We start from the raw sequence: 27,425 nt of genomic DNA, 5'->3' as shown, positions 1-27,425 counted from the left end.
TTAACAAGGGACACATTTCAGGATAGAATCTACTACACAGGTAACAATCTCTAAAAAGGCAACCCATGAAGTATTCATAAATTATCACTGTGATGGTTGTTCTGTGGACCATCCTCCAGCCTTTCAGTCATGACCTTGCTGTGACCTAGAAGCAGAGACTTCAGATGCCGCAGGGAGTGGGTCCTGTACCCGTCCAGCTCCCCGGCACAGCTCAGGGCAGGAGCTTGTTGTATGTTTCTTTGGGCCCCTGACCGGCTGGCCCACCCACAGTGAGCACCACCGTCTGCATCAAGCAGCCACGGCCATGTTGACAGACCCAGAGGGGGACCTGAGTGTCACGGTGGGAGGGAGCGGACCCAAAGGCACATACTGGCCCCAGCACAAGTTTACTGCTATAAAAGCTAAGTCTGGCCTTAAAATGGCATCATGTAAAAAAAGTCCTTGCCGTTAGTTGGTTTACTTGTCTTCAGCCCCATAAAAAGCTAAATGTCAAATGTTCGGTCACTCCTATCACCCTCTAGTCATGGGAATGACACACAAAGGGACCCTGACTGAGCTCGAGGACACAGGGATGCAGAGAGAGAGGCCCAGGCTCCCTGGGAGCTCAGCCAGTCACATGCTAGCGTCCGGGCAGGCCCAGCCACCCCCGGTCCCCAGGGTGTGACGGGGTTACCTGTCATGACGCAGCGCTCGCATGTCCACGTAGACCGTTGTGGGGTCGGGGCCAGCCGTGCCCTGGAAGGAGAGCAGCAGAGGGCTTGACATGCATGGTGTTGTCAGGGGCACGGCCCCTGCGTGGCACTGGCACGGCCAGGTGGCTGGGAAGGAAGCAGCTCAGCCTGCCCATTAGTCTGCCCAGGGCACTGCTGCCTTCCCGCAGACAACACCGAGTGGAACATGCAACTTCACGTTCCAGGTGTAACACAAGGCAGGTCTCCACAAGGCAGTGAAAACACCACCATGGGGGTGGGGGTGCGTCCCTACGGTAACGACGGCTGATGGCTGAGCACATCCGGGCTCAGGCAGGGTCAGCCACGGCCATGTCCTCACCGCCCTCCTGACACGTGACGGGGACCCTGGGGAGGGGTGTTATGTTCCATTCTATTAGGTAAGGAACATCAAGTCAAACGGACACTGCTCAACATCACTCTGAAAACCCCAGCCGACGTAACAAAACTGCTTCACTGAGACCGAACGGCCTCCCCCAGAGGCAATGCTATGAATGCTAAGTTCTTCTGAGAACAATTTTGCTCTTAAATTGGGGTACAAAAGAACCTTTGTCATGTACAATAATATCCACTGTGAGCAAAGTCTGAAAATCTGTCTGGAGTGGAGGAGGCCACATGAACTCATGGGGGGAGGACAGAGGTTCCCTGAAGTCAAGGTCATACCTGCTCAGCCAGCTTTCCCAGCCTGTTGGGCTGACAGAGGTAAAGGAGGCCACCAGAGCCAGACAGGAGGAGACGCCACAGGAGACAAACAGAAAGCAACAGCCACGTGAGAAACACACGGTTAGCAGACAGCAAAAGGCGTCACTGCACCTCAAAGGGCACACGTGAGTATCCCGTGAGGACTTCTGCAGTGACATGTGGCACCCCGGTGCCCACACATAGACACCTTCCGGGAGGGAGAGAGGAGGCGTGGCTTTCAGACGCCCAGGGGCAAGCAGGGTCACTTACAGCCGCTGCGACAGCCAACCTCCCGCGGTCCTGCTTCCTACAACAGAAGGGTTTGCGGAGGGGATGCCAGCCCACCTCCTCCTGCCACTTGGAGTGGTCAGCAGTCTTTCCACGGGTGGGAAGACATGAGCAGAAACGCTAGGGAAAGGGCAGGAGTCCGCAGCTGAGCAAAGGCTCCTAACGAGAAAGAGCCCACCCGGGCCCTGCTCAGGTTCCGAACACTTTTCCTCCAACGACTCTTGTCTGTGAGGGTGCGCAAGGCATTCAGCTTGTTTGTAGAAAGAAGGGAAACTGAGACACTAGTGCAGGCCTGGAAAACAGCCGGAGTCCCTGGACAAGCGGTAAGCGGTCCTGGAGGTGGCGGGCTGTTCAACTTCCGAAAGTACGCACTTACTTTCAGTAAGTAAAATACCTGAATGTCTCAAAAATGGATTTGGGGGCAATGAAGATGACCACATTCATTAATGTTTCGATTTAAAATTCCAGGTGTCTTAAAACAGTAAGTTTATCGTTGTTTAAACATTAACTACACATTGTACCGAACTTAGAGGTTCTTCCAGGTAAGACAATAAGCTCTGTTCATAAACACTTTGTGTTTTTCCCAATAAGCCTTTGTTCATCAAGACAGTAGAGTAGCTTTCCAAATAAAACCCTCACAGCTCGCAAAGATAAACTACTTGGAAATGAAACATCGAAGGGCAGGGGACAAAGAGCGGACGCGGTAGCAGGACGAGGCACAGCGGGGACAAGTGAGGCCCCCGCAGCTCCTTACCTGGAGGCAGATGGCCACGTTGACCCTGCACCCGAATGTGGTGCTCACGGCGCGCGCGGGCAGGCCAAGGTCCTTGAACAGCTTGGAGAAGGACTGCGTCAGCGCGAGGCGGGGTCGCTCCTCGGCGACCACCATGCAGGTGCGCACGCACGACAGGTCCACCCCCTTCATCTGCGAGGGCAGCGGGGTCCACCCTGAGCGCAGAGGCGGGCCTGAACCCAAGTCCCGCCTCCTCCGCCTCCGCCTGTGTGGACGCGCCAGGGCACGCACGTGCTGTTCCACGTCCACACTGCCCAGCCTCCTGCGCTCCCGCCCAGGTCCTTAGGGATCCTGAGGCAGACGCAAGCAGAGCTAATGGGGGCCCTGGGATCCCACAATGCACCTGCTCCTTTCAGCCTTGCACCCCTGCCCCGCCCGCAAGAAGAGGGGACACGGAGCCGGCCTGAGCCAACGCATGGAAAGCTGCTGGGAGCAGGGCTGAGTCTTTTCTTTAGGCTCCAGCGGCCAAGTTTAGAGCGAATTTGGGAGCGGGCACTCCCGAGGAGGGACGCGGGCCAGCAGGCCGCGGGCGCACTCACCCGAAGGACGCCGGTCTGCGCGCCCAGGCCTTTGGTACACATCTCCATTACCGAGTAGGAGCAGAAAGTGACGCGGGCCTTGTACTGGCTCACGGCGGACAGCCACAGGGACACATTGCTTTCCAGCTCCAGCGGGGGCACCAGCACCGACCGGTGTCCGGAGTACACACTGCAGGGCCACGGGGGTCTGCTCAGCAGGGGCTCCGGAAGGGCTCCGCCTAGGGGTGCCATCTGCATGCCCCAGGTGCCCTGCCGCCTGCACCCAGCATGCCCGGAGCACTGCCTCTTCCCTTCAAGGACGGAGGGAGGGACAAGTCTCCCTAATATCCAGTGAGACTTTCAGTGGAAAACAGCCTGGGGCCGCTGCAACGACACACAGGGTCCTTGTCTCCCTCCCACACTTCAGAAGGGTCCCGAGTCACGGGCAGGGAGGGTCCGCGGGCTGGGGACTCAAGTGTAACACTTCTAAGACCTGACGCTACTTCCCAGTATTTGAGGGAAGTAAGCAACCTCTTCCCAACTGCTAGTATAAACAGTGTTCATGTTTAGTGAAAAAATTCTGTTTTTACTCAACACACCGACACTCGACACTCGTACCCACCACACCCACAAACAAACCCACTCACACATGTATCTTTCACTTCCTGGCATCAAAGTGCATCTGAGAACGTTAAGGTTCTAAAGAATTACTCTTAATTCCAACCTAGCAGGGGGGCACAGCAGGTAGGTACCTGCACACTCACCCACACATTCTTCCAAAACTCACCTGCACAGACACCAGAGGGCAAAGCCGAGGCCACAGTAGGGGTCAAGGCAGATGGCGATCTGCCTGGAAGGGTACAGCTCACACTGCAGCTTTATGGAGCGGCACAAGGCACTCGTGGCAGCATGCGACATCTAGGGAGCAAAGCACCGGTGTCCGTGGTGCGCGAGGGGAGAGGTCCACAGTGGGCAGCACGCACTGCCTTAGGGGATGGCAGGCTCCGGCCCCACGCAAAGCCAGTCACACCCAGGTACACTGAAAATCTCAGCGCGATTTCGGGATCAAGCACTGCAATGGAGCAACTGGCTCCTGGTAAGGACAGGGCCTCAGCAAAGCCATGTGCCCCTCGAGGCCAGAAGTCACAAATCCCAACGTTTAGATGTTCACCTGAGACCTCCAAGGACGCATTACTCTCGGGCGACCAAAACTCGGGGTTTGCTGGGGTCCAGCCTAATTCAAGGGGCAGCACTGCTGTTCAGCTCTGGGGCCCACCTGCACGCCCCACACCCACCATCTCCCCGCCCTCCTGTCTGGGGTCCCATGGGTCACCCACCTTCACGCCTGCTAAGATCCCCGTGGTTGACACGCTGAAGTCCAGGTACGCAAGTGCGTCCGGGGAGGGCGGCCTGAACACGCTAGCCACCTTCCTTTTCGGTATGTCATCTGCTGAACAGACGCCTGTTAAGGCTACTGGGCTCTCACGGGGAGAGATGACACATGACTGGTACCGGGGAAACCTGGGGAGCGCTCTGGGACTGGGGTCGCGCTGCGGGAAGGCAGGCTGTATGAATGGGGGGCATCTCAGTCACATGACGGGACGCACCAAGACGGCGCTGAATATGTGGGGCAGGGACAGTGGCGGGCAGAGACATGCAGTGCTGCTGTCCAGCAGGAAGTGACAGCCTGGGGTCAGCCAGGAACAAGGGCCCCAGCCACAGGGAGGGCGCCATTGTCAGTCCCACGCCTGTCGAGGGCTCAGGCAGGTACCAGAGAGCACGTCCCTGGCCCCACATAGGGTGCACCCTGGAGCACAAGGACAGACGTCCACCAGGTGAGATGGGGAAGAGGGACTCCTGCATGCTCGTGGGCTGGCACTTATGTAGCCATGTACCTCGCGTCACCAAAGGAGCCTGTGGGGTGCTACTCGTTTGAGGTGTCGATACTGGGGGGACACAACCTCAAGCTGACCTCATGGGCCAAGGCAGAGGGACCAGGGGCTTTCGCCCTTCCCAGTGTCCCAAAAACATTTCATGGGATGTGGCAGCATTCATCAGTGACGAGGACAAGCGATGGGTGTGAGTACACGTGCGCGCTGAGGGACCAGTGTCCCCACAGATGCCAACCACTGTGCGGGCATGACGGGCAGCGGCAGAAGCGAGCTGTGTTCCACGGGCACCGGGGCCTCAGACTGGACCTCCGCTCCCACCAGTGCAGAGACCCACTGCGAGGCCGTGAGCCCTGAGCTGTGAGCCGCTGCAGTGGGGGGAAGCCCGCTGCTGGGAACCCTCCTTGCCACCGACTCCGGCGGCTGTCCCCGAATGACCTGCAGTGGCCAGTGGAATCCCTCCAACGAGAGGACACAGGGCTTGTGGGCGGGACCTGAGTGCACACGCACCTGTATCTAGAATGGTGGGCCAGGTCCTGACGTCCACGGCGGCCGCGGCGTCCTTGGACTTGAGCAGCCGCATGATGGCCTGCGTGGTGAGGACGCACGCAGACTTGCTAACCTGCAGAGCACAGGGACCAAAGGCAGATGAGACGCGGTGCCCGGGCACAGGGCCCGGGGAGACGTCCAGACGCTGGACGGAAGGAGGACCTCGACTGGGCTGCCCCGTGGGGCCACAGCGCACGCACCTCCACAATCATCTTGACGGTGGGAAGCGTGGTGGTGAGGTTCTGGGGGTGCGGGGGCCGCACGGTGACGGGCACGCAGCCACAGTACAGGCAGCCATAGAAGGCAGCGATGAGGTCCACCCCTGGGGACACAGTCAAAAGGTCAGCAGATTAGCACAGCTCAGCCTGGTGTGCAGCCGCGGAGGAACCGGGAGCAGCCCGCTCTGTTTGCAGAGCCACCACCCCGGACAACAGCAACGCACTGTTAGGGAAGGACACAGTGACCCCTGCAGGTGGGCTCCCCACACAGCGCCAGGTGGGCCTGGAAGCCAGCGAGGAAACCTCCGGGGCGCACTGCCAAGTCTAGGCCCCGTGAGCACAAGGCAGCGGGAGCAGCACACGTACACGGGCCTGGTACCCACATGGCCGGTGCCTGGGTGTCTCTCCTGGGGACGTGCTGCTGCGGGTCTGCAGGGAGGCCCACAACTCTGGGGAGGGCCGGGACGTCCCCGCCTTGCCCTCGGCCACACGATGCAATACTGCATCTTCTCTACGTGTTTAAACGTCTCCTTAACCAACACTCGTGGGGAATCATGCCACCCCAAGAACCCATATGTCTGCTTGAACTCAGTCCGACCTGAGAACGCCTGTGCCCCGCACCCCAGAGTCCTGTCCAGGTGCTGCCTCAAATCAGACTCGGCCCTACCGGCATCCTCAGGCTACAGCGGTCTCAGTCTGTTTCAGGTCCAGAGTCAAGACAAACATGCACGTTTAACTCCGTTTGTTGGTCTCACCGAATCAAAGCCCCATCGGCAACTAGGAATGTGACCACTGGGGCCAGGGGCAGCTCAGCATGCTCGTCAGCAGGGGTCTGAGCCCACCCCCGGGGCCGGGCTGGTCCTGGCAGCAGTGCTGGCTAGGCCACACTAAGGTCACAGTGGGGGCCAGCATGCCGCACGCAAGGCACGGTCACTGCCAAACAACGCCAGGAGGTATCGGCAGGAACTCACTTCGCGAGCTTGCAGAGCTCCTCCTGCTCCCACCTTGGTCACTGGAGGGACATGGGGAGAACGGCCCCCACCAGCCCTACCCCGCCCCTCTGCTGCTTGCAGAGAGTTTCGGTTTCCCACCCCTTTAAAAAGTGGGAGGCAGCCTGGGACTCTCCTCAAGAAACGGCAACACACATGCCCCTAGCATCTGCACAGCACTTGCACCACCGGGGTCCCAGGCCCCACTTATCTTCGCCCCACCTGGGGGTCAGTGTTTACATGAACTCAGGACTTCACGGGCCACTTTCTTTTCCTCGTTAAACACCTTCTACAGGCAAAGATGCCCCAAAGGAGAGAAGAGCACCAGCCACCGTCACCACTCAGATCCTCAATTATCAAGATGGCACCGACTGTGTTCTCTCTCCTGCCCTGCGCAGAAGCATTTCAGGCAGTTCCCATGTACCCCGTGACTTCAGCCCCGCCTGTCCCCAAGTGTGCCCTCCACATGACATGTGCCTGTAGCCCAGCCCTCAGCCCGGGAAATGCTCTCGTCCCCCCCAGGCTGTCACCGCGAGGGGCCGGGGAGAGAGGGCTACAGCCACTGTGTCCCCACTTCCTCTCTGCCAGAGCTGTGCTCGCCTTACAACAGGGTGCTCTGCAAGTGCCCTGGAACCCCAGCGGTTCCAATCATCCTGGAGGATTACAACCTCCTTCTCCAGGGACTGGAGACAACAGAAGCAGCTGTTATGACAGGGGACTGTCGTTCTGGACTTTGTCAAGAGACAAACCCGGCTCTCAGGTGGGAGAGCGTGCAGTAGCAGACATAAGACACCCAGGAAAGAAAATGTGAGTCATGGATTCTTTATCCAGCAGAAGTGACTTTCAATGATATAATTGTACAAACTATTATCAATAACCAAGAACTCGGGGGATGCTTCCCAGGAACTTTCCTGGGAAATCGATGATAGAACCAGCTTGCAAAAACCACCACGAACAAAGACACAGACTTGGGGCCTGAGGTGAGCACTGAGACAGCTATTGGGGGGACTGGAATCACGGGGTGAAGAGAGGCTGTGCTTGCAGTGGTGCACTGACAGATGACAGATGACAGACAGATGAGACACAGATGACAAATGACAGGCAACACACAGACGGCACACATGATAGACAACAGACACACAACGGACATGACAGATGACAGATATGACAGACGACAGACAACAAACGACAGATCGCTAGACGACAGACCGACAGATTGACAACAGAAGAGACAACAGACAGCTGCGGGAGAGACTGAAGAAAGCACGTGTGCAACACTCAGGCTGCTTTCAGAATCAGAAAGCAGTGTGTAATGCAGGACACGGTGAGGGACTCTGAGATAGTTGAATTCTACCATGTCCTCTGTCCCGGAGATGCAGGATTCACAATATGGAGAAAAGAAGCTGGAACGTAGGAGGTTTAGTAGACCCCCTAACCCTAAATCTGAACTGGGTGTACAGTATGAGCTGGTGAGGTGCTGCCTCTCTAAGACGTGATGACGTCACTCCTGGCTCTGCTCCCTGAAGAAGCCATGGACAGCAGCTGTCACAGGAGAAATCAGCACCCTTGTGGCCACTGTCCTGGGAACACCAGGGCCCAGCTCCAGGGGGAAGTGGCTGATTCCAGGTCGGGGACAGGATGAGCACCGGGTAGCCTAGAGCAGCCAGGCCACCCACAGCATGGAAGCCTCCAGGGAGTGGGGGCCTGGTCTGGGGGCGCCAGCCAGAAGAGGCTCCTTTGGCCTAAGATGGGCAATCTGAGCTTCAATATAGAAAATGACTGAAACCCACAAAATCTGCTTAAACCCATGAGTTCATGTTTGGTCACCCCTGCGTGTTAGGAAACAAAATTCATTTTAATAAAAACCGATAGAAGAGAAGGACACTTCTTCTGCCTTCCATATATGAGTGCTACCACTGGGCAAGCAAATACTAGCTGAGGGGAAGTGTCAGTATATTAATTTCATGGCTAATAAATGAAAAAGAAGTAGCAGAATTAGAATCTCCCTGTTTCGTGGCCCCTAATGAATGAAGACTGTCGAACACTGAGCACCAGTGGTGCAGAAACCACAAAGGAGAGACCTGCCAGCACCTGGTTCCGATGAAACAGTGCAGTACCGTGGAGGCCTGGCCGGGGTCTGGAACTTGAGCATGACCCGGTGCTGGGCCCCAGCTGCCAGTCTGCAGGCAATGCAGCAACCAGGGACATGCTGACTGGCACCAAGCGGCACTCAGCAATGTCCAGACTGTGAGAGCTGCAGGGTCACATGCATCTTTAGTAGGTAAATTGTAAGGAAGGAGGGAAAGACGGCAGCCTATAGATTAAGAGGCTTAAAAAACACATGAAATTTAAGGGAAACTGACAGATAGAATGATGTCTGGGGATTAAACTGCAAAGAAATGAAGACATGGCAACTCCAGAGGTCAGGACAAAGGCTCCTTTGGGAGGATGGAGGAGGCTGTGGCGAGGACAGGGGCGCTTGGTAAACATGTGTTCCTTCACCTGGCGGGTGGTGATGACGGTGCCGCTTTATAACAGCAATGTGTAGGGCGCAGGTGGGGCAAGAACAGCCAGATGAAAAGGCAAAAGGATGATAAAGGCTGAAGTTCAATGCACGAGTCTAACAAGAGTTGGACTGTAATTATCGACAAGGGGTGTGGCCACGTGAAGGAGCTACTGCAGCAAACGCCCACCCTGTCTCGGAAGCTGCAGTGTTGGGGCTGCGATGGTGCAGGGCCGCAGCCCCAGAGCTCACCAGAGTCCCTCCGACGGTCATGGGAATGGTGGCCGCGACACTGGCACCACTGGGACTGTCCCCTGAGAGAAGAGCTGAGGGAGGAGCGCACGTGTGGAGAGGACAAGCCGAGGTAACTCTTGGGACATCTTGCTGTGCTTACCTGGGGGGTAGACCAAAGCCACATGGTCCCCAACACTCAGTCTTGCCTTGTCCGTCAGAGCGGCGGCCACCCTTTCAGCCTTTTTGTGCAGCTGGACACAGGTTGCAGTGCTCGTGACCGTGCCCTAGGAAAGCAGTCATCGGGTCACCACTGAGCTGGAGCAGTGTCCACTCCTCAGGGCCTGTGGACACTGTGCACTCCACTGGCCTCACCTTGGCGTTTAGCAGCAGAAACAGCGGGTGGTCAGGGGTGGTGTGGGCTCGCCACTGCAGCACGTCCGGCAGGAACAAGAACTGCAGAGGGGGAGGCAGCTAGCTCAGGCCCTGGGGATCCAGCGGGAGTGGGGGGGTGCCCTCCTCAGCCCCAGGCCCGGGCCTCACCTTCCTGGCCTGGTCGCTGTCCTCCAGGTGGGCCAGCTCCCGCCCTGAGGCCTGCGCAATTCTCTTCCCAGCAACCAGATTTCCAACGATCATGGAAGCCGGTCCCACGTCTAGGAAATGGGGCGGGGGTGATGGTGGTGCAGAATGAGAAGGTCTGACTCCTGCTCTCACCACCACGTGACTTTATTTCCATCACACTTTTTATGTGAATTAGGCATTTAACTCTTCACTGCGATGCAGATGTTCAGGAAACCAGCGACAAGGTTCTACTCAATGACAAAGGGAACCTTTTTCTTAAGCCTAAGCAATGCCACATGGAGACATGTGCCATATGGCACCTATCTGGGGGGATGCAGCTGCACCTCAGCCACCTACAGGTCACCTACAGCAAGGAAGCCTCCACGGACTGGGGCCCCGTCCGAGGAAACCAGCCAGAGAAGCTCCTTTGGCCGAAGATGGGCAATCTGAGCTTCAAATACTTAAGCTAAACTCTTAATATAGTTCACTGCTTTACTGTATTTCATGCATAAGTAAGGAAATTAAATCTTCCCGATTAAATGTATTTCACTTAATGATACCTTAGTGTCCAATAACCACAGAGAAAAGTTAGCATTTACTAAAAACTCACATAACCAAAGGAAGGAAAACTTGTATGTAACCAGGGAAGTTAAACCAGGGAAGTGAAACTGACATGTGTCAAGACTCCAGGTCCCCTCAGCCCGTGGCTGTGGCAGGTCACAGACTGAGTGAGCGAAAGCACTCCCGCCTGCCATGGCCTCACACAGGTGGAGCTGGCGGCGCACACAGGTGGCCAGTAGAGGCTCCCCAGACCCCATGCCCCAGGTCTGCCCTCGGCAGCATCTCTGAGCCTGGGAGCCATCGCCTCGCCACCCAAAGCCAACATGCTGGGCTTGAATTCAGTCACTGAGGGTTTCTGACAGGCAGGCGAAGCCCTCACACCAGTGACAGGCTAATGTCCTCACCTCCGTGGCTTAGTCCCTAGGAGGCAGGAGCTGGTGGGTGGCTAACGAGAGTGCAGCTGCCCCCATTTGAAGACTGTGACGCACCACTGACCTGGTTGCTTCTGGCGAGGTTTGGGGAGGTTGGTGACACAGGTGTGAGGACACATCAGCACATTGCACGGGTGCAGCGTCCCCTCCAGAAAGCGCTGCTTGGCTTCAGAGATGTGAACCCCGCCGAGAGGAGCCTTAGGCAGGGTGTTGGCAGGGACCAGGGCCAGACAGTAGACGCCCACCTGGTGGATGCTATCAATGGCCTAGAAGGGAGGACATGGGACAGGAGGGGCGTGTCTGAGACCTGACACGCCGACCAGCTCAAGGCTCTGAGGAGCTGCAGGGCTGGGCACTGCACTGAGGACATTCCAGCCCAAGGTCACAGAGACACAGTGATCATGGGGACACTTTGTTAACTGAGAAAACAAGAGAAAGATGTGTGCACACTCTCTCATGTAACACAGACACACACACACACACACACACACTGTCTGGGTACACACTCAGAAATCCGGAACGGCTTCCATTAAAACCATACAGTTTGGAGCAGCTGGATGATTCAGTTGGTTAGAGCGTGAGCTCTGAACAACAGGGTTGCCTGTTTGATTCCCATATGGGATGGTGGGTTGTGCCTCCTGCAACTAAGATTGAAAACAGCGACTGGACTTGGAGCTGAGCTGCGCCCTCCACAACTAGATGGAAGACAACGAGTTGCTGCTGAGCTTTCAGACGGGTGGCCGGATGGCTCAGATGGTTACAGCACGAGCTCTTAACAACAAGGTTGCCAGTTCAATTCCCACATGGGATGGTGGGCTGTGCCCCCTGCTACTAAGATTGAACACAGCGACTGGACTTGGAGCTGAGCTGCACCTTCCACAACTAGATTGAAGGACGACTTTGGGCTGATGGGCCCTGGAGAAACACACTGTCCCCCAATATTTCCCAATAAAAAAGCAACACACACAAAAAATGCAGTTGGATAAGGGGTAGAAGCCGTGTTGAGTGACTTCCTCTGGGGAGAGTTGAGAAAGTGGGGCGAAAGCAGGTCTCCGGGTAGACCTTCTTTCAAATTTAACTTTGGGACCATGTACATATTTTATATGCAACATACTCAGAATTGTAAAAAGCAACCCCTAACAACCAGAAGCAAAATAAAACGCACTCCACCACCTGGAATCAGGTTGGTGGCAGAGCCCCACAGACAGAACCTACTGAAACTGATTTTAAACACGGCGATTTGATTAGCCCAGTCCTGGTGGGGTATGCCCGATGGGCAGAAATATTGTAAGCTGCTCAGAAATCTCATGGCGCAGAGGTGATAGAGGTCGAGACTGCAGTGTGTCGAGGGCCTGAGAGACATGAGCCCTTCTGTTAGAGTTGTGCCGTGTGGCGGAAGGGAGAGCAACGAGTCAGGTGAAAACCTCATGGTCTTGAATTTGAGATGAAACTACGTAGCAGCATAAACTTATGATGTAGGGAATCTTGCACACACAGACATCATTTCCTACTCTGTCCACTTAAAAGCCCAAAAACATGACTAAGCCTGTGATACCAAATATGCAGATCGTGGTCGCAAACTGCATTTTCCCTGGAAGGCAGCTGAGCCCCTGGGGTCCCAGCCGTGATAGGCCTAGGGCACAAAAGGCGCTGCCTCCCCCGCATCTGGTCTTCCTGTTCTTTGGAGTGGCCCCAAAGGATTGGGGGTGCCAAAGGGCCTCCCCAGAGGTTTAGGTTTGAAGAGGCTCCCACTGAGCACTGAAAAATCAAGTAACTATAATACACTGAAACACACCCAATCTGCTTAAATCCACTAGTTCACAATGAAGCAAAAAAATAAAACCTAACCCAGTGGGCACGTTTAGAGGATTCCAGGAAACCAACTCACTACTCTGAAATCAATCATCAACCTTGTTTTCCTGCAGGGCCTGCCCTCCAGGTCCCCAGGGGTTTCCAACAGGACATGGCACCCTTTGAAGAAGAAACTTCTAAAGCTGCTCCAGTTCCGATGACGAAGGAGAGACAGCATCACAGGCGTACCATGGTGACGTCCGAACAGACCAGTGGACCCAGGAATGCTAAACAACCAGGCACCGTACACCATCTTCTAGGAAGAATTTGTGCCAGAAAGCGGAAGCTGCGTCTGATCAAACCTCTAGCTCTAACATCAAAATGCAGGAACTACAAGGGACAGAGGAGAACATTAAATGAAACTGCAGAGGTGGACTCATCACAATTCAGGTTTGTGAAACACACTGACAAACAACCTGGTTTTGTCAATAAACAAATTGAAAGAAAAATATGACAGAGGAGGAGGCTATACAGATTAAAAAGACTTAAAGACCTGCCACAACCAATGCAATTTTTTCCTCATTTTGACCTTGAGTTTAACCCAACCAACTAAACTTAGATAATCGGGTGATAGATGAGGGTAAAGGGGATCAAATACATGGTGATGGAAGGAGAACTGACTCTGGGTGGTGAACACACAATGTGATTTATAGATGATGTGATACAGAATTGTACACCTGACATCTATGTAACTTTACTAACAATTGTCATCCCAACAAACTTTAATTAAAAACAAACAAAAAATTAGATAATCAGTAAATTTAAATAGTGACGAGTTAATTACATAAGAAATTACTGTTATGACAAAAACTATCAACAAAGTGGGTATAGCGGAAATGTACCTCAGCATAATACAGGCCATATACGACAAACCGTCAGCTAGCATCACACTCAATGGGGAAAAGCTGAAAGCTTGTTAACTGAGAAAACAAGATAGAGAGATCAAGAACAAGATAAGGAGGTCTGTTAACCATTTTTATTCAGCCTAGTACTGGAAACGCTAGCCTGAGCAATCAGGCAAGGAACAGGAAAAAAATACAAGGCATCCAAATTGTAAAGGAAGAAGTAAAACTGTCTCTATTTGAAGATGGCATGATATTATATATAGTAAAGCCTAAAGATTCCACCAAAAAACTATTGGAAATAATACACAAATTCAATCATGTTTCAGGATACTAAAGCAATATACACGTATCTGTTGCATTTCTGTATACTAATAACTATCAGAAAGAGAAATTAAGAAAATCATCCCATTTAGAACTGCATTGAAAAGAATACTTAGCAATGAATTTAGCCAAGAAGTGAAGGGCCCACACACTGAAAACTGTAAGGCACTGATAAAGAAAACTGAAGACGACACAAATGAATGGAAAGACATTCCGTGCTCATTGATTAGAAGAGTATTGTTATAATGTCCAAAGCCATCTACAGATTTTGTAATCCCTATCAAAATTCCAAAGGCATTTTTCACAAAAATAGAACAAACAATCCTAAAATTTGTATGGAACCACACAAGACCCCGAATAGCCACAGCAATCTTGAGAAAACAGAGCTGGAGGCTTCACACTCCTGGATTTCAAACTAGTGAAATCCAGTACGGTGACCAGACTATGGAACAGAATTAAGAGCCCCGAAAGTAAACCCACAGTCACCTGGTAATTTACAACAAAGGAGCCAGGAATATAAAATGGGGAAAGGACAGTTTCTTCAATAAATGGTATTTGGGAAACTGGACAGACACATGCAAAAGAATGAGACAAAGCTACTAGCTTACACCAGACACAAAAATCAACTCAAAATGGATTAGAGACTTGAATTTATGACCTGAAACCATAAAACTCCGTGAAGAAAACACAAGTAGTGCACTCTTTGACATAGGCCTTGGTGATGACTTTTTGGATTTGACACCAAAAGCAAAGACACCAAAATAAAAAATTAACAACTGGGACTATATCCAACTAATAAGTTTCTGCACAAAAAAGGAAACCATCAATGAAATGAAAGGCAACGTATGGAATGGCAGAAATCATATATCTAATGGGGGTTAAGATCCAAAATATGAAAGAACTCATACAACTGAATAGCAAAAAACAAAACAAAACAAAAAACAAAACAAAAAAACCCAAAATAAGCTAATTAAAAAGTGGGCAGAAGATCTGAATATTTCCATAAAGGGGACACACAGATGGCCAACAGGCACATAAAAAGACGCTCAGTGTCACTCATCAGGGAAAGGCAATCAAAACCACAGTGAGATATCACGCTTCTTTCAGAATGGCATTATCAATGAATCAACAAACAAGTGCTGGCGAGGACGTCGAGAAAAGGGAACCCTCGTGCTGTGTTGGTGGGACTGCAAATCGGTGCAGCCACTGTGGAACACAGTATGGAGGGTCCTCAAAAAATTAAAGATAGATCTACCTTACGACCCAGCAATGCCACTTCTGGGTATTTATCTGAAGAAAACGAAAACACTAACTCGAAAAGATGTCTGCACCCCTATGGCTACTGTAGCGTTATTTACAGCAACCAAGATGTGGAACCAACCTGGGTGTCCACTGATGGATGAATGGACAAAGAAGATGTAAGACACACATACAAAGGAATGTCATTCAGCCATGAAACAGGATGAAATCTTGCCATTTGTGACATGGACACACCCGGAGGGCATCCTGCTAAGTGAAGTCAGTCAGACAGAAAGACAAATAACATGAGCTCACTGTATGTGGAATCTAAAGCAAACCGGGCTCACAGATACAGAGAACAGTGGTTGCTACAGGCGGGGGTGGGCTGAGCCGGGTGAAGGGATCCAAGGAGCAAACTTCCCGTTACAAGGTAAGTCCTGGGATGAACGCACAGCGTGGGACTGCAGTGAGATGTTGCTTTGTGCATCTGAGACTTGCTAAGACAGCAGATCTTAAAGGTTCTCATCACCAGGGAGAGAATTTGTAACTGTGCGTGGTGATGCCCAGGAGACTCACTGTGGTGGCCGTTTCACAACACGGACAGACATCGAATCGTCACATTGTCCATCTTGGACAATATGTCAATGATACCTCAATAAAAGAAAATTTGAAAAGAAATTATTAAGACGTGATAATGGTATTTCTTTTTACAGAAACGAATACTAAAATCTTTACAGATAAAATGATGTAATGTCTGGGACTGGCTTCAAAACCCTAGTGAGGGAGAAGGGGGGAGGACAGGTGGTGACACATGGGACCTGGATTGACAACTGTTGAAGCAGGGCGATGGGGACATGCGGGCTGTTTCACTCCTGTTTTTATGTTTGGTGCATTAGAAATATTCCACAATAACACATAAAAACTTCTACTTAAAATAAATGTGCCTCATTCCTCTGAAGCTCAGGGCTCGCTGGGCTCCTGACGTGAGGCGGTGCCGTTGGAGGACGCTGTTCTTTCTGGGGGGCTGTGGAGCCGCACGAACTGCACGCGATGGACCCGAGAGTGCCCCTGGAGTGCTGCCAGAACTGAATCCCACCCAAGGACTTGTACACCACTGTCCACAGCAGTTTTACTCACAAGAGCCAGAAAGAAACCACCCGGGAGTCCACCAAGGTGTGAACAGATGAAATGGAAGTCAACTCGGCACTAAGGACTGAAGTGGCCCCCATACCACCCTGGGGTCCCAGGCCATGACGAGGAGCCACCCGGGACCCTACAGAGTATGTCGTTAGTCCACCTGCAGCGACAGAGTGACCGGCTTCATGGGCTGGACATGCAGGGTGCAGGTGAGGGCTGGGGACTAATGCAAGGGGACATGGGAGAAGATGCAGGGCGGAGGGTGTGTCCTGCAGCCTAATTATCGTGACATCAGAGCTTACCACCTGCGCCGGAAATGGCTCATCTGCGTGGAAATCCCATCCAGCTGACCACACCCCTCCCTGGACGGAGCAGTTAAGGTTTGTGCACATACGGACTATAACCTCTGCTCCCTCCCCGGACTCTGTGGAACTGAAGTCCATTCCAGGAGTACGGAGTGCGGAGGGGACGTGTGTGGGGCAAGTGTCCCCACTGTCAGTCAGTTGGAGACCAGCACTCGGGATTACAATGCCATTCCTTCTGGTGCGCTGTTGTGTGACATGTGGGGACAGTCGCAGCACGTGGGCAGGCGCTCCTGCCCCACAGCCTGCCCCGGTGGCCACTCCCAACCTGCACGGTCCTTTCATTGGAAGCATCCTAATCCACAGCTGCGTGGCGGGACCCACAGGGGCGTGGCAGGACCCACAGGGGCGTGGCGGGGCTGCTCTCAGAGGCTCTTCACCCTCAAAGACCTCATAGCCTCAGTGGCTCCTGTGTGTGCAGTGCAGGCGGGGGAGGGGCCTGACGCTGGGGGTCCCAAGTGCCCCATGGGCAGGCGTGGGGTGGAGTGATGGGGCCCCTGGCTGGCCTGCTCAGCGGCTGGAGGGCCATGAAGGTGCCCAGCAGAAGGTGGGCAGGAGGGCCTCCGACCGCCTGTCTGCAGGGGGTGGGGCCGACGGGCATGGACGTGGCCGCCCACCTGCAGCACACGGCTCATCCACTGGAAGCTGTCCTCCTCGGACGCGTCTGGCCGCTGCTCGGCCACCAGCACGATCCGGTCGTCGTGCAGCACCGTCACGGAGAACACGGCGATCCTGGGAGGGCAAGGACAAAGATGACCGCCCAGCAGAGGACACGCTGGGACAGACGCCTCCTGTCACTGGGGAGGGCGGGCGGAAGTGCTGCTGTGTGAGGACAGTCCCACACGGGCTGCTTGGAGAAGTCAGCAAGTAACTAGCCTCTCACCTCCTGGAATGGGCTGAGCTAGTGTCAATTTGCTCACGCAGAGAGCACTTTCCAGCAAAGGAAAAACCCCAGGCTCGCGGTTTAAAAGAGTTTTCCTTAATTCGTCTACAAGTTCCATGAATTACATTTTTAATCCAACTGATTCTATGTCCTCCTGTGAGTTGCTGCCCCTACCTGAAAAATTTCAACCCTGTTCTCTTCTCTGGGTCACCTTCTCTCTTCTAGATTCTGAGCTGATCTCTCCCTTTTTCCTTGTCGGCAAGAAGCTGGTATCCCATCAAACCACATGCCAGCATGTCTGCCGTTCTGATTCCGGGCCTTTATGCACATACTTCCTCTCGTTCTCTCCTTGGCTGGTGTGCAAACATGCACACACTTGCACACACTCTATACAACAAACTTGATCCACTATTAAATTTCCTCAGTTTCATACATCTTATAGCATTTCCTGAATTTGTTTCTCTTAGTACCTCATCTAAGAGTATTTGCACAAAAGGGATCTTTCTTGTGTCTAAACTTCTGAAATTTATATACCCATGGATGTTTTTATTACAACTGCACGATTAAGTGACAATTTAATCGTGAATATAAAATCTAGGTTAAAAGTTCCCCTTAGAAACTCAAAACTTGACTGCACTGTCATCCTCTCACACCAGCACCACTCCGTTTTGCCTGGTCTTGTGTCAGCGGCGAGATTTCGCAAAGCCACCCGTGGACCCTGCTCCAGTCCGAGCTCCAGCTCCGGCTCCTGAGACACCCTCCTCCTGGGTCTGCCATCTGCACTGCTGCCCTTCTTCCCCCACCATCACTCTTAGTTTTACTTTTAAACCTTCCCTTTCTGAACCTTTGGAATAGTTCCTTAATTTGACTTTCCAGCTTATCTATTCTTCCTCTAGCTGTATCTGTCCTGTTTATTCCAACGACTGTGTCCTTTGTGTAAACGTTATGTTGCTAAGCATTCCCATGGCATACAATCGGCAGAGGTTCTGTTTCGAGACGGTTGTGTTCCTTAAGCTCTTCCCGGGTGGGGACAGATAGGCCACACTGTTCATCGTGCCACACCTCAGCCAATCACCCGGGCTGCCTTCACCTCACCAGGTGTCTGCTCAGAGTGGTCTTCACCTCCTGAAACCATCAAGTGACCCAGCCCAGAAGAGGCGTGGCTGCCCTGTCGTCACCCGAGGACACCTGCAGCAGCGGTGTTACTGGGTTCCTCTGCGAGGACAGGCAGTGACGTCCTGGGATGTTCTCTGGGCTGCACAAACCCACAGGCCTGCCCTGCTGGTCTCTCCTGGGTGGTTCTCCCACGCCCATCACCTGACGTGGGAGAGACCAGCAGCCAGAGCTGAACCCCCACCTGGCAGAATTCCCTCATGATTTCTTTAAGGTATTCAAGGCAGGGCCTGGCCAGGTTCACAGACACCCTAGTTTGAGTAATAAAAGCACTTCCTGAGAAGGACAAAATGTAAAGATGCAGCTGGCTGAGTGGGCCAACCAGGGCTTCCCTCACGACAACACTGGAGCTGGAGGGGGCTGGACAAGGGCTGGACGGGGGCTGGACAAAGGTTGGAGGGGGCTGGACAGTGCTGGATGGCGGTTGGACGGAGCTGGAGGGGGCTGGACAGAGCTGGAGGCTGCTGGACAGGGGCTGGACGGCGCTGGACGGTACTGGAAGGGGCTGGATGGGTGTTGGAGGGGCCCATCCAGTAGGCCTTGGGTCTGTTTATGTGCTCAGTGGAAATGAGAATCGTTACTGCTTGCCTAAGTGTCAGAAAAGGTGAGCTGACGGTAGGCAGAGACCCTGCCTGTCTTGTTAAACCCAGGAGACAGGGCGTGGCCGCTGGTACTCACTGCTCTGGTGGGCGGGGTTCCCTGTGGGGTCTGCGCCCATGTACATACTCAGACCGCACTGTCCTAGAGGGCCACCTGAGCCCTGGGGATGGCGAGGACACTAACGCTGCCATCCTTGTCGCAGATGTCACCCTTGTCTCTGTGGAGCTTGTGTGCACAGTCCCTGCCCCCACCCCCTGCACACGGGCTTCTCCAGTCCCAGGTGGCAGGGACCTAAGCCACAGCACAGGGACCCGCAGCGCATCACCTGCCTCTGTAGACAAACTTCATGGGCTCGACGGCTAGCGCGGTGGCCACGATGTCATCCGCGTTGTGTCTGCGAACCCCGACCACCATCAGCCCGTCCAGCTTGCCCACGATGAAAACCAGGTCACCCTGAAGGCAAGGACACCGGTCAGGACGCAGGACACACCGGGGCCACAAGGGGCAGAGCGACACAGTGACAGATGCGAGCTCGGGTGGGGCAGCCGCGGGCGGGGGAAGTGGGTGCAAGGAAGCCTGCAGTGGGGAGGTCTGTGAAAGGCTCTGGGCAGCGGGCACGGGTCCCAAAGGCGGCACTGCTGACGTGGCTGACCGTGCTCTGCAGTGGGGGGTCCGGCAGCCGGCCTCTAGATGCTCAGCAGAGGCCGGCGGCACCCCCACCCTTCCAGGGGCCCGGGTCTGGTGGTGGGGCTACTCACGGGGCCGACGAAACCCAGCAGCCCCGTCCTGGTGAAGGGCCTGTCGGACACGGGCACTCCTCCCGCAGTGACAGGGACAGTCTGCACAGAGCGGAGGGGACTGGTCAGGCTGTGGTCCAGAATGAGGACCCGCAGGCAGGTGGGACAGCTCGGCACGCACACTCAGCTGGGGCATCACCCATGTCTGCCGAGGGGAAGAGGCAGCCCCAGGGCCGGAGTCTCCGCTACCTGATGAGACCCTCCTTGGGCTCCCACATGCAGGGGTCCCCCACAGGCCTGTGTTCCTGCGTCTGTCCCTTTATCTGCATGCTCCCAGGGCCTGGCCCAGAGGAGTGGGTGCTCACTGGGCCCTCTGGCCACCCCAACAACTCGGGCATGCAGAGTGCTAGCTGGCCTGGGCAACCTCCACTCCCATCAGGGCTGCAAGGTGCCAACCCCCAGCTGACCTGGCGGAGCAGCCAAGGAGGCCGGCCCACGGCCCACGGCCTCTTGCACCCAGTGATGCCCGCAGACTCCATTGCAGCGCACAGGTACAAACCTCAAAGACATTCCTCGTGACCCCAGGCAGTCCATAGTAGGCCGTGCCGGTCGCATTCGAGCTGACACACACCTCACCAACCTCATCAGTCTTACAGAGGTATGGGGCACCGTCCACCTTCACAACACACACACTCGCTGAAAAGAGAACCGCCCACCCAGTCACGATCACGTACATGAGATGCTGGCTGACCCGGCTGCCTACAGCCACCCTCTCATGTTTGCTTTGAGGAGCCTGACGGACCACAGTGTCATGCAGGCCTCGCTGTGGCCCCTGCCACAGCCTGTCACCCATTCTGCTTTCACTAAGCGGTGCCCCTCTGACATGCTCCTGCCTGCTGCCCGCCCATCGGCCCTCGGCCCTGGGGACTGTGCATGTGTGGGCTCAGGCCACCCAGCCCTGCCACAGGGCAGGCACCCAGATGCAGCCTCCAAAAGGGGCGCAATGCCCACCAGCATGTGCGCTGGTCCAGCACATGGAACTCATTGCTTGGTGGTGATGTAAGTGGCCTGAGACCTCGCCCTTCCTTCGCCCTTGAGTTTTTCAAATATAGTCTCATCTCTGAACACGGTCAGCAGGGGGCCAACACAGGGCAGCGGTCACTACTCGTCTCCAGTTGCACCAAATCAGTCAAAGCCTCAGATGAGAAGACGTGGGGCTGAAGGCAGTGGCCCTCAGCTCACACGCAGGGCTCTCAGTGCACACTCCAGTGATGACACACATTCCCGACGTAACCCACAGCAAGGCACAAAAGGCCAGAATGCACTGCATATTGGGAACATCGTACACACACACACACAGGCTGAGGGAAGCACTGTGCACAGTCTATCTGGTCCCCATTTTATTAGTAAGACACAAACACTACTATAAAAGTCCCTTATTCTTTCATTCAGAAACATCCCCAAGACTGTGTTTCACCAACGTTTTACTGTGCTGTCCTCATAACTACTGAAAATAAGTAAGACTCCCCATTCTTGCTCCGTGTAAAACGTTTCATCCTCATGTTCAAGTGACTCCAGGATGGATGATTCCATGCGTATGGTAAAATTATAGAGAAAAGCACATCTCACAACGCGGAAATGTGAGCAGGAATGAAACGTGGACTCCGGGCTTGTTGTGAAAGCCCAAGTGTCCCTCACACGGGGTCGGCATGTGCTGCGGGCCTTCCCTCTGGAGCAGCTTGCACAGGCCTGAATGGCTCCCGTCCTGCCCTCATCTGCCTGACGCAGACCTAAGGACCTGTCACCTGGATGGTTACAGCAGCACCGGGGTCAGGGTGCCTGACTGAGAGGAGGGAACCTGGTCCCCAGAAGTCACAGGGTGGGTCAGGACACCTGCCCGTCATCCCCAGAAGGGCCGGCAACGTGAGCAGGGGAGCTGGAGCAGCTGTGGGGCAGCTGCACTGAGGGGGGACCTCAGAGCGGCCCAAGTAGAGACCCCACTCACACCGTCACTCCATGTGGACATGCCCGCGGAACCGCAGGGAAACGGCTCCGTCACCGTCGCCTTGCTGCGCGGCCATGGTGATGGCAGGCAAACCACAGGCCCACGGGCAGATGTGCAGGACGGCTCCCAGGGCCCCTCTGAAAGCCACAGGAATGTCTGTGAACCTTAGTTCATGCTCCAAACATGATGTGCACTTATGGGCCTTGCTGGGACAACCTAACTGTCGAGTTACCCAGACATCCTGAGGCCGTGGGGATAAGGCCTCACTGTGTACGTATGAAGACCGTGGGTTCACCATCTCCCCAGACACTGGATCTACAAGTCAGGCGTGGGGCTATAAACGCACTCTTGTTTTTAACTGAAGTCGAAACTTAACACAAATGGAGGCAGAAAATGGAAAAAAATGGTATAAATTAAAACCCCAATTTGCAAGGAAAAACACTTTTAAGAAATCCCTCACTGGTGCTTGCAGAGCACTCCCTCCTCCAGAGCCCTGGCGGTTGCGCCTCTTCTCATGTCACTTAGTCGCAGACACACACCCCAGCTGGTCCCTTACCTCCAGGCATCACCTGACCGACGTCCTGGACAGTGAGCACTGACAGCTTCTCCTCAGTGTCGACTCGGATCACCCCGTAACTGAGGCTGTGCATCGACAGCACAGCCTTTCTCGGAGGAGGTCCTCCCAGGGCGGGCGGCCTGGGAGACAAAGCGACTGGCTGACGAGTGGCCAAGGCCTGGGTGGTGGTCTCCAGGGCCACCTGGCCTGCAGGCCGAGGTTGCGTCCGGGCCCTGCTCTGCTCACACGTGAGAATGGCGTGTGACGACACGTTCCTAAAGATGCCGCTCCCTCCCCACCACTCTGTGGGTGTCCTCTGCTGTGAGGCCTCCACTTGGCAGGCCTGTGACGACAGGAAGTGATGCTATGTGACTTCCAATGTAGGTCACAGGTGACTCAGCTGCCACCTGTTGGTCCTGGGAGACTCAATGGGCAGCCAGGTAAGCAGAATGACAGGTGTGAGGCGTCCAGCAGGGCCCTGAGACGGCACACGGAAGGAGCCCGTGTCTGCAGCTCCCCCACCTGGGGCCAGTGCAGAGAGCGTCCGACTGCGGCCAGCACCCCTGCACAGCCCTTCCCCAGTCCTGACCGTGGCCAGCACTGAGCTAGATGGACTTCTCCTACGCCACCAAGCTTGGGAGCAATTTGTCACACAGCAGTGACAGAACAGTGAGAAACCAAGGTCAGTATTTTCCCAGTAAGATCATGTCTTATGCTCCTGAGCAAAGACACAGCACAGAACAAAGGGATGAAGACCGTACAGCTCGTGAGGGTGAAGACGCTGTCCTCCTGGTAAGATGTGACTGATACCCAGGGACACAGAACACTCGCACACATGAGTGCTCACTCTATTATCGTACACACAGGACCCAGGACCACAGCTGACACCCGCGACCTAAGGGAGTGGAAGATGCCCTCAACTGTGGGCACGCTGCCCGCAAGAGCCATAGGACAGGCGAGAGGTGATCGGCAGGAGTGGACTGTGGGCACACCTGCCCACTGCCACGCCAACAGCCTGGGGCACAGGAGTGGCACTGGTCACGATGGCCTCCACCAAGGAGCAAGCCCACCACAGCTGGCAGCACGGAATGAGGCAGTGCAGAAAAGAGTTCCATTTATAGGACACAGCAAGGAGGCACACTACCTGCGGATGGCAACCGTCAGAGCCTCGGGGGAGCTGGCACAGGGACAGATGACCTCTGGCCTCAGGCCTCTGGACTGGAAGACGTTGAGGAAGGCATCACAGGAGGAGATGGACCCTGTGTGACACAGAGTGGGGCCTGAGAGTAACGCAAGGCCGACAGGCCTGCAGATGCTAACCCCTCCACTTCTTGTTTAAACAGCACAGGGCAAAGCCTCATGGGGGAGTGGCATGGTAAGGGCTGTTTCCATGAAAACATCATGCCTTTTCAAAGCAACAGAAGAAGGTGGAAATTTCTCACAGAAAGCCTATTTCTAACGGCTGTGTTGCTTCTGAGGTCTAACTCCCGGCCAGCTGTGCGTGCCTGTCACACGCAGCCTCACCCGTGTGCTCCAAGGTCTACACAGGTGACTGAGGCGTGCTCCGGAGCCTCACCTGGCACACCCAGGGGCCCATGTGCTTGTAAGCGCCCTGCTCCTACAAGTGTCTGCCCAGCGACCTCTGGCCACTCCTCCCCACAGGGTGGCCTGCGCCCTGTCCACCAGTGTCACCCGGCCACGGTCTGGGGTGCTATCGATATGAAAACTCAGTTCCCAGGAGGCTGAGTGTTGCCTGTGCAGGGCCCCAGGGCTGTACCACAAACCTCCAGTAAGGCCCAAAGAAAGGAAGGGAGCTGTTCCCAGGTGCCCTTGTGTCCAGCCCCATGCTGGGCACCAGGGGACAGCAGAGGACAAACCAGGCAATCCAGATGGTTCAGTGCTACAGGAAACTGGGGGCATGTGGAGTGGCAGTCACTATAGGACGATGAGGTCTGCAGGGGGAGCCAGCCTGGGAGTGGGGAGCTTGTGGGGGTGCAGGCAGAGCAGAGCACTGTAGGGGGCATCCTGTGAGGACCTGGCGAGTGACCACAAGTGTACAAGCAGCCTGGCTGGGGGCATGGGTGGGGACGCAGACAAGTGAGCTGCACGACTGTCTGGGAGGCAGGACGTTGGGACCCTGCTGGACTCTGGTGTGGAGGGGGAACCGCAAGCTTTGGGTGACGGAAGGTGAGGTACTCTCACGAGTAACGGGGTACTCAGGAGCGCAGGGGTGTTGGGGCCACACTGGACAGGGTATCAGATGACAGGCCAGACTCGATGCCAACAGCGATACTCCCACCTACATGGTGTCTGGCTTTGGGCCTCACAGAAAGGCCCGGATGTCCCCGAGGCGCCCCCAGGACACCCCACAGCGTCGGGAGAGCGGCCTCAGCCTGGGGAGCTCCCGCCAGAGGAAGGGGGTGTGGGACGTGGGGGAGCCAAGGAGGCCTGAATGAGGCCCGGTCCGCACGCACACTTGGGGCATTTCTTAAGAAAAGACGACTCTCAGGCACGTGCCTTCTCTCAACTGTGTTAAATCCGCTTTCAAATTCAGTGGCCAAAACACGAGTCACCAAGGCGCGGTTACACGTGACAGACGACTGGTCACGGCCCCCGTGTTCACAACCCCGCAGGGCGTGCCGGCGGCTCGGGCGGGCTGACTCACATGGGTTGGCGCCGTCGGCCACGAGCAGCATGCGCAGCGAGCTGAGGCTGACGTCGCGCTGACCCCGCTGGGCCAGGAGGGACCAGTGCATGTCGCGGGACTTCACCAGCGCGGCCCGGGCTGCGGGGAGGAGCACACGTGAAGGCGGCACCGCCCTGGGTGCCCCGCGGAGGCACGCGCGCTTCCTCCGCGCGGGGCAGACACGCAGACCTGCAGACCCGAGCTCCAGGCGGCGAGCTCTTAGCAGGCTGACCCACCCCAGCCCGTGACGACCACTCCCCGGTGAGGCCTGGCTGTGACCGGAGAACCCAGACCACGTCCACCCCGACTCCGTGGCAGCTCCACCCTGTTTGGCCCACGACCGCCTCTCCCCACCCTGGTGCACGCCCAACACAGCCGTGGCCGTGGAAGCTTCGGGGATGTGGGCGATGGCCTGAGCCCTGGATCCTGGCCATGCTAGTGGGCAGCACCCGCCAACCCCACAGCCTTGTTTCCCCCCACAAACGAGATAGACAGCTGCCACCTAGTGGCCGCCCTGAAGACGTACGAGCTGAGCTCGGCCCCTCGTCGGCACCCAGTGACCCACTCGACTACTAGCGTAGGCGGGAAGGTAAACGCGGGTGCCCGGGACAGGGTGGTACGGAGAGCGGCCCTAGGCCCAGCCTTGGGGGGTCGTGAAGGTGCCCTCAAGCACCCCAGAGCAGAGCGGAGGGACGCCGGATTGTGCAGGGGTGACCGACTAGAGATGGAGGGCAGGACCGGGCGAGGCCCCACCCTCAGCCAGTCATTCACAAGCACTCGGCTTCCTCTGAATAAACTGCTTTGCTGCTGGTGGCTTGCAAAGCCCTAACTTCGAATTAACACCACCACAAATACTAAGAATTTGGAGTACGGATGTGATTGTAAAGGAAATTTCGAGAATAAAATTAGGAGCCTGTGGTCCTTGCAGAAGAGAGCTATCACTAAACAGTGCTGTGCACACACAGGCGGGGCCACAGGACAGCCAGCAGACAGCATGGTGTCAGCGCCACTTGGGGGTGTCTGAGACATGGCGCTTGGACCCCTCCGCCCACGTCTGTAGCTCTGCCTGTTGGCTGTTTTCCCTGGAGACTAATGCCAAAAGCCTCCTGAATGGAGGACAATGGGGCAATGGTGCCACCCCTCACCTTTATAGGAGCACACCTTCTGGATCCAGGACAGTGGGTTCACCTTCATCAGTGCGTATGGGATGCTGACCACGTGCATCCTGTTCAGGACGCTCTGAGGAAGACACACACGCTCAGGGGCATGTTGCTCCACATGCGGACAGCACAGCACCGACCCCCGCCACGGGCGGCCAAGTGACACCAGTGCTGTCCTCATACACGCTTCTGCCAGACATCACGCACGTGCATCAGATGACTAAAGGGTCCTGGGGATCACATCACTGAAACATCAGCACACAACACTCATCATTAGCACTCACTGGTAACACTCAACACTCACTGGTAACACTCACTGTCAACACTCACTGGTAACTCTCACTGTTAACACTCACTGGTAACACTCACTGGTAACACTCACTGTCAACACTCACTGGTAACTCTCACTGTTAACACTCACTGGTAACACTCACTGGTAACACTCACTGTCAACACTCACTGGTAACTCTCACTGTTAACACTCACTGGTAACACTCACTGGTAACACTCACTGTCAACACTCACTGGTAACACTCACTGTCAACACTCACTGTCAACACTCACTGGTAACACTCACTGGTAACACTCACTGTCAACACTCACTGGTAACTCTCACTGTTAACACTCACTGGTAACACTCACTGGTAACACTCACTGTCAACACTCACTGGTAACACTCACTGTCAACACTCACTGTCAACACTCACTGGTAACACTCACTGTCAACACTCACTGGTAACTCTCACTGTTAACACTCACTGGTAACACTCACTGGTAACACTCACTGTCAACACTCACTGGTAACACTCACTGTCAACACTCACTGTCAACACTCACTGGTAACACTCACTGGTAACACTCACTGTCAACACTCACTGTCAACACTCACTGGTAACACTCACTGGTAACACTCACTGTCAACACTCACTG

General features: G+C 55.0%; 1 protein-coding gene across 3 annotated transcripts in view; it reads right to left on the bottom strand.

Moving 5' to 3' along the window:
* The window catches only part of DIP2A (disco interacting protein 2 homolog A), an 88,051-nt gene that overhangs the window by 5,661 nt on the left and 54,965 nt on the right, over positions 1-27,425 (bottom strand). The window contains exons 15-34 of one of the 3 annotated variants that reach the window (XM_033123886.1): positions 26,481-26,574; positions 25,315-25,434; positions 23,794-23,908; positions 22,650-22,789; positions 20,648-20,784; positions 20,110-20,190; positions 19,677-19,804; positions 17,313-17,427; positions 11,005-11,206; positions 9,931-10,040; positions 9,763-9,843; positions 9,551-9,674; positions 5,647-5,768; positions 5,408-5,519; positions 4,346-4,455; positions 3,796-3,926; positions 3,030-3,198; positions 2,452-2,622; positions 1,392-1,421; positions 674-735 (exon numbers count right to left, since the gene is read on the bottom strand). In XM_033123886.1, coding sequence (XP_032979777.1) covers positions 674-735; positions 1,392-1,421; positions 2,452-2,622; positions 3,030-3,198; positions 3,796-3,926; positions 4,346-4,455; positions 5,408-5,519; positions 5,647-5,768; positions 9,551-9,674; positions 9,763-9,843; positions 9,931-10,040; positions 11,005-11,206; positions 17,313-17,427; positions 19,677-19,804; positions 20,110-20,190; positions 20,648-20,784; positions 22,650-22,789; positions 23,794-23,908; positions 25,315-25,434; positions 26,481-26,574 — 2,354 coding nt within the window. Of the gene's footprint in view, positions 1-673; positions 736-1,391; positions 1,422-2,451; positions 2,623-3,029; positions 3,199-3,795; positions 3,927-4,345; positions 4,456-5,407; positions 5,520-5,646; positions 5,769-9,550; positions 9,675-9,762; positions 9,844-9,930; positions 10,041-11,004; positions 11,207-17,312; positions 17,428-19,676; positions 19,805-20,109; positions 20,191-20,647; positions 20,785-22,649; positions 22,790-23,793; positions 23,909-25,314; positions 25,435-26,480; positions 26,575-27,425 lie in introns of those variants that run through there. The other 2 variants (XM_033123894.1, XR_004424724.1) reach the window with 2 other exon arrangements.

This window comes from Rhinolophus ferrumequinum, chromosome 2 (genome assembly GCF_004115265.2).
Source record: "Rhinolophus ferrumequinum isolate MPI-CBG mRhiFer1 chromosome 2, mRhiFer1_v1.p, whole genome shotgun sequence".
NCBI lineage: Eukaryota > Metazoa > Chordata > Mammalia > Chiroptera > Rhinolophidae > Rhinolophus > Rhinolophus ferrumequinum.
Note: the sequence above shows the minus strand (reverse complement) of the source record. Positions and strands in the feature narration are given on the sequence as shown.